The 6,873-nt window shown below is 36.3% G+C and overlaps 1 protein-coding gene across 1 annotated transcript; it reads left to right on the plus strand.

Moving 5' to 3' along the window:
• Positions 1–2,349: 2,349 nt before the first annotated feature.
• On the plus strand, positions 2,350–6,310 carry YPEL5 (yippee-like 5 (Drosophila)). Its single transcript, XM_009580731.1, has 2 exons — positions 2,350–2,626; positions 4,165–6,310. The coding sequence occupies exons 1-2, from the start codon at positions 2,486–2,488 to the stop codon at positions 4,387–4,389; spliced, it is 366 nt and encodes a 121-aa protein (XP_009579026.1). The 5' UTR covers positions 2,350–2,485; the 3' UTR covers positions 4,390–6,310.
• The last annotated feature ends 563 nt before the right edge of the window (positions 6,311–6,873 follow it).

A 6,873-nucleotide genomic window follows, 5' to 3' on the forward strand; every position in this document is an offset into this window, starting at 1 on the left:
AATTTTGGTTTTAGTGACTCTGGGTTACTGCTTTTCTGGGTGCAGTAACATGAATTATGTTTTTAGATAGGTGATGTGTTGCATTTTAAGTGTTCACAGGCGTATTTTTCAAAATGGCATGCTTTGCAAGGTTAGTCTGTGTAATGGATCTGTTCTTATCACTTACCAAGCTTAGCGTTTGTGTTGCTCTTTGTAAAAGAGAGGGATGGTTTTGGATTTGTTTTATGTTAGCTTCTAAAAATACTGACAGGGTGAACATTGTGTTTACCCTGAAAGAAATACCCCTTTGGATGTTGATTCCACATTTACAATTACTTATGATTGGTTAATTGTTTTTAATCGACAATACAATCAACACAAAAATAACATTATCCAAAATTAGTAAGGATGACACATGGAGCTAGGCCAAGTGCCTTATGGGCATATCTGTCACAATTGCTTTTATTGCTTGTATTTGTGGTTTCTTCTGGTTAGAGACTTTGACTGATACTTGTTTATTCACACTTATTGTCTGTTGATTTTCCTTCATGCTGTTGCTATTCACATTTTAATTTTTTCTTTTGCTCTTGCTTGCTAGGAAAGATAAAGGCATATTAGAAAGGTATAATGCTTAGAGAAATTGAAGGAAAATGCTTCTTGTATTTCGAGTGGAGTCACAAGGAGTCGCACCCCTACACTCAGCTAAGTCTTTGAAATATTTTTGTCAAACTCAAGATCTCTTTTCTTTATCCTTTCAAGAAGAGAAATGGGTATTATAGCACCTTTAAAGGAAAGAGTCATTCCATTGCTTTGAATTTTTATGTATCCTTCAGATCGGCTACAGAAGGCTAATAGTGATTTGAAAAACCTGAATGTAAGGAACTTGTGCTAAAATCACTCTGTTCAATACTAGGAACACTTTTTATTGCCACACATTGTAAGAAAACAAAGCAGTGAAATAAAGCAATTGAAAAAAAAAATCATCATGTCAGTGACTTATGATTTTTACCTATAAAGATGGTATTTTAAATTTTGTGTGTGCAGGTGCATGTTTTAGTCCATTTGCTTTGTGCATGTCACAGTAAGCTTTAAGAAACTGATCCCCTAAAACTTGAAATGGATTTAGTTTAGGTATTTGTCCTTCTTCAAGACATTTGACATGGAATATTTAACTTGAGGAGCACAAAATTTGATTAATTTCTCTATGAATGGCACACTGTCTCCTGCTCTGAAAAGTAAAACCCCCACAACTTTAATACTGCAGTGTGTCAGATTTATTTTGCATTGCTGTGCATGAAAAAAGCAGAGACAATACTCTTTTCTGGTTCCATATCTGAAGCATAGAAGGAGGTATATTTAACTTGTTTAACTATAGATGTTTAGTCATAAAGCTTTTCTGCAGTTGAAATGGAAATAACATCATAATTTAATTCCTTTGTCATGTTATCTCATCCTTCGTGATTTAAGTTTTCAGCTGTCTGATATGTTCTGTGCCTACTCGCAAGTTAACTTTGAGTAATTTATGTTAGTTGGTATAAAGTTGGTGAGATACTTTAATTTTCTCAAGCAGTGAAGAGGTTTATTTATCGGGTACTGCAGATCTGCTGCTATAAACTTTCTAAACTCTCTTTTTCTGCTCATTGGAGTTGCTCAGGTATTTTAGTGATGATGCTTTGGAAATATCTTGGGTAAATGACACAGTATTTTGGATTTAGATTAGACAGCTTTAAACGTTTGTGTATAAAGCTGTCTGGTGTAAAGACTGGGTGTATTGTTTATTATGTGAAATAGCATCCAAACCTTTCCTGTGTTGTTATGTATATGAAACCAGTAAGTGTCAAGTCAAATACAGTAGCCCAGTCTGCTATACTAGAAGACTAAAGCATCCTGGATGATGGTGGTGTGTGGTTGCATGTCATAAATTGTGCAAAGCTGAGGGGAAGTGACAAAATAAATATATATTTAAAAAGGGGGATGACTTGGGAAAATTAAACTATAATTGTCTTGGTGACTCAATGTACTTCTCAGTGCTTCATTTCCCAGTACTGACTAAGATGGGTGAGTTGTTGGGAATGTAATGGAATGGTATTTCAGTATTGTATTAAAGAGGAAAAGAAAATAGGAGTGGAAGCTTTTGAGTTTAAGAACTGTAGGGTCCGGTAGTGGTCTGTAAATGTCTGAACTATATTTTAAAGGTTTCAGTTCATGTTTTGCTTGTTTAATGTAATTAGTTTGTATCTAGGTGTGTCATTTTATTGGTAGGATGGTCATTTTGGGAAAGAACTTGTCTTGATGAGAAAGGATGATTGCAGTCTATAAATTCAGTAATTCATCTATGAAAGAAAGAACTTCAGTAATCATTAGCTGAATTGGTTTGCAGAATATTCTGCCATGTATATGGGGTGCTTTGGGTTTTATTGTTTTTGCTGCAATGCTTTTTTTACATGTACATGATCTTCCTTTTTTTTTTTCAGGTCTTGACTATAAACTTACGTAAGTTCTAAAAATGGGAAGAATTTTTCTGGATCATATTGGCGGCACTCGCCTGTTCTCCTGTGCAAACTGCGACACGATTCTGACCAATCGTTCTGAGCTCATCTCCACTCGTTTTACAGGGGCCACGGGAAGAGCCTTTCTTTTTAACAAGGTTGGTAAGAAGCTGAGGGGGAACTACTATTAGCTTTTGAAAAATGAGTTTGTGGGATATGAATCTGTTATCAAAACTAAAAAGCTTTTATTTTGTTCTATTCAACTGTCTTTGAAGTCAAATTAGGCATTTGCTATTGATGGCAAGCTATCTAAATTAGTTTATCTGCAATACTAAAAGACTATAAAGAGGATTGTGTATATAGAGGCATCATGCCAAAATGCATGGAGTTTTAACTTTGGAGACTTCTGTAATATGAACCTCAAATTCCCTGTGAGAGTATCTTTTGTCCATCAAAGAGTTTCAAAGGCATTTGCACTTTTACTCAGTTTAAAAAAAAAAAAAAGTCTAGATAGTATTCTGTTTAATTTCTAAAACGCATTTAAGCTAACAGTAGTATTTAATTCAACAGATTGAAATATGGAAGTCATAACTCTGAGTGAATTGTAGCATTATTTATTAGCCCTCCATATAGATTTGTCCCTTAGACTCATTGAAAAAACAGTGATTGTCCTTTGCTTTCTCACAAAGTTCCTGGTCATGTAATCATTGGTTTGTTTTGGTTTGGGTTTTTTCTTGAAAGCCATTTGGTCATCGGCAGAGTTGAAAGAGGCATCAGTAATGTCTTCACTTAACTGTGCTTGGCCTTGGGATTTCTGGCATGCTGAATCCTGTCAGTAGTATTTATAGGTAAATGTTAGGCTGCATAGCTATAAAAGAGCTGATTTTTTTCTCATCCAATAAGCATTGCATCCTGGGGTTCAAATTTTGCTTGTGTTACATAGTGGAGTTTAGTCACAGAAGTTTGATTTTTACATTTCTGCAGTCAGAAGCCTTACATCTGAAGCAGAGAGAGCAAGCACAGTCAGGTGGAAAGTTGAGAAAGCAGTGCAACCCCATCTTTTAGAATCCTACTGCGTATTATCAGTTTGGATGTAGTTCTGATGTCAACTTTTCAACTAATTATGCACCCTGGTTCTGTGGTGTTGCTGCCTAAACAAGTTAAAAGTATATTTTAAGCTGCCGAGATGGCACACAAAAAAAGGTGAATGTTTAATGCCTACATTCTCAGCCAGTGAGCCTTCCTTTTTCTTAGATGATTATTTCAAAAGCACCCTAAGATTTTTAAAGAAGTACCTCTCTTAATATTTTGGTTCTGATTTCTGGGAATAAGTGATCATCCAGAAGTGGGTTACATATATTACAAGTGGATTAATACCAATTAGTTTACAAGCTATTCACCAGGAATTTCTCACTCAAAGTTGAACACAGTACTCTGCACATCTTGTGATAGCATTTCACGTCTCTCAGTTAAACAGTGAGGGTTATACATCCCCGTGAAGCACATCTTCAAAGCATTACCTTCTCAAGCAGGAGATTTTCAAGGACTGTTGACTTACTACACTGCAGTTTTCAGTTCATGTGCAGTGCCACAGGATCCTTACTTTTAAAATGTTGGTAGTCGTGGACCTTGTAACAAAGCTTTGCTCTAGGCAACTAATCCTTTCTATTCCCTATCCCCTGTATATTTGTATCAGGTGGTAAATTTGCAATACAGTGAAGTTCAGGATCGGGTCATGCTCACTGGCCGCCACATGGTTCGAGATGTGAGCTGCAAGAACTGCAACAGCAAATTGGGTTGGATCTATGAATTTGCCACTGAAGACAGCCAGCGCTACAAGGAAGGCCGTGTTATCCTGGAAAGAGCGTTGGTCCGAGAGAGTGAAGGATTTGAGGAGCATGTTCCATCCGACAATTCCTGAAAAGGCTTGAGTCTCTTTGCAGGTTCTCTTCAATTGAAACTCAAAAATAATAAAATCAACAAAAAAATCTGCTTACATACACTGTCACCTTAGCATCAGAGTCGGATTCATGGACTACAGAGTGGGAAAGATTGTGAGAGTATTTCAGATGGAACCTTCCTTTCTTTATTCCTTTTATATTTTACTTTCCCTCCAGCAGCTGTTTGTAGAAAGAATGTTGTGCAGATGCTGTAACTTTTTCTCTCTTGCATTTACATCTGTTAGATTTGAGATTGTATCTACAGATACAGTGGACTAAAAGGAAAATACTTGGGGGATTTGTCTTTTGTTAGAGAGAAATCAATGAATTTTTTTAGTTTGCACAAACTGATGTCAGCGTAAAGTTATTTTAAAACTACAGATGTTTTTTAAAAAGTATATTCCAATTTTTGGCTTAAGTTTTTAGTTAGTTTTGTTTTTTTTTTTCCCGGTCTTTTCACCTGATTTGCTAGCTAAAGTAAAGAGATCCGAATTTGTGCCGAGTGCTAAAGGTTCAGTGTTGGTACAGCTTGGGCTGGCCCTTGTGCCATATTCTTGTTGAGGTTGATTGGTAGCACAGAGCCCATTATTTCTTGTCGTTCTTGACCCAAAGATGTCACCATTCCTTGTTTATTTGTGAAGTCCCATTCACCATGTAAACTGGTGTTGATTGGAAACTATTCTTGAAATAGGGCAAAACTGCTTGGCTTTTTTTAATTTTAACTGATGTAACTTATAAGCATAGTAATAATATAAAATAATAGTTGTCTGTTTAGTCTTGCGTTGCTTACAAATCAGAAGCTGTGTTTGTATTAATAGGGATCCACTGAGAAACTACTGTTTCAGTAGTAATTTTTTTTTCGTTTCTCTACTAATCTCATTAAGTAGACAGGCAATTGCAAATCTTAATTCTTCTTCAAGTAGCTTTCTTTAAACCCAGAACTTCCTATGTTAAACACAGCTGTTGTGTAAAAGGAGAAGATTGCCAGCATGTTTGTTCATGCCTAGAGTTATGCAATCTGCATCTCTTGAAAAGATTAACTTAAACAGCTTGTTTTCAAATGCTGCTTCTGGTGTTGAAACCTTTATCTTTCAACTTTGTTGAACCTTTTCATTGTGATGTTACATTTTTATCTTTCTGGGCAGCAGTACATGTCAGCCTAGTAGTAACTAGTGACTTGGATTCCTGCTTTCTTCTTGTAGAGGTCAGCTCTGTTTAAAACAGTGATCTTGCTTGCCTTTTTAGCAAAAATGCTCTTCATTAACTTAAATCCAGGGTACCCAAATACTTTCATTGTCTCTTAAGCCATAAGTTAAGATCTCAAGGGCTGAAATTAATTTGAATGTTAGATATGTATTATTCCTTATCAAAGATACAAGTTGTTTTTTTTTTTCTTAATGGATAAATTGTGGTCAATGCGAAATAAGTTACCCACAGATATACAAGAGGGGAAAAAAACCCCACCCAACCAAACAGATCTGGGCTCTGACTTTCAGAATAACTTTTCTCCACTAGCCACAGCTCCATATCTGAAACTAAAATGTGGAGGGTGACTATGCAGAGTATTTTTCTTAATTTTTTTGATTGCCCAGTGGCAATTTGGACACCCCTGACTTGAATCTACTGCCTATTTCATGTAAAAGTAGCTTTATTATAGAATAGTCACATAGAAAGAAAACAGAGTAGATCACATACCAGAGCTGTGCTTGAATCAAGCTGCTTAAACAATAGTGTACTTGTGCCTCAAATGAATCAGTTTTTGCACTGAGTACAGTAGTACCCCATTATCTTGTACTTCTGTCCTTCACAGACCCTAAAAGCCCCATTAGCATGGTTCTCTGCAGTACTTTTCTTGTACTTCTGACATTACAGTACAATAAAGTATGTTTTGTCCTGAATTGATATTTGCCATGTTTTTTGAGTAATTTTCATGGAGTCTGTCAACTGAATGACATAACCTGTCTTCCATTCCCTATATTGAGTAAATCATTGCGTTTCTACAGCACAGCGACAAGCTGTTGATGAGCCTCTCTCTGAATAGGTGGCAAAAGAGCGTACTGTTGATTTTGGAAGGTGCTAAGTAAAGCATCATGCATACCACTTGGACACTTGAAAGCCTTCAATGTACTCCTGTTAAAGAGAAAATAAAAACAGGAAATTGCTCATTTAATGGAATTCTGGGTGCCAAACATCTTTTCCTGTCTTTGAAAAGACAGCAAGCTAAGCAAAACTCCAGCTTCTGCAAGAAATGTGAAGTTTTAGCTTCTGAAATGGCTTGGGAATTGAGGAATTGGGAATTTGTATATCTGGAATTCTGTGACCTTTTTCTTTGCGTACAAATGTTAGGGAGAAGCCTTCTGCTAGCAGCTGGCCAACTTCATAAGCTGTAGCTGAAGAACTGAGGTGAGAGGGTCATTATATTGGTGTAATGGAGCCCGAGGAGCTTATTTTAACTTATATTGAGA

The sequence above is a fragment of the Fulmarus glacialis genome, unplaced genomic scaffold, assembly GCF_000690835.1.
Source record: "Fulmarus glacialis isolate BGI_N327 unplaced genomic scaffold, ASM69083v1 scaffold23136, whole genome shotgun sequence".
Lineage (NCBI taxonomy): Eukaryota > Metazoa > Chordata > Aves > Procellariiformes > Procellariidae > Fulmarus > Fulmarus glacialis.

Excerpts from the sequence above, each read along its gene's own strand:
- YPEL5 (XM_009580731.1), top strand. The coding sequence starts at position 2,486 with ATGGGAAGAATTTTTCTGGATCATATTGGCGGCACTCGCCTGTTCTCC. Across the intron at positions 2,627-4,164 it reads GAGCCTTTCTTTTTAACAAG|GTGGTAAATTTGCAATACAG; the intron begins GTTGGTAAGAAG and ends TATTTGTATCAG.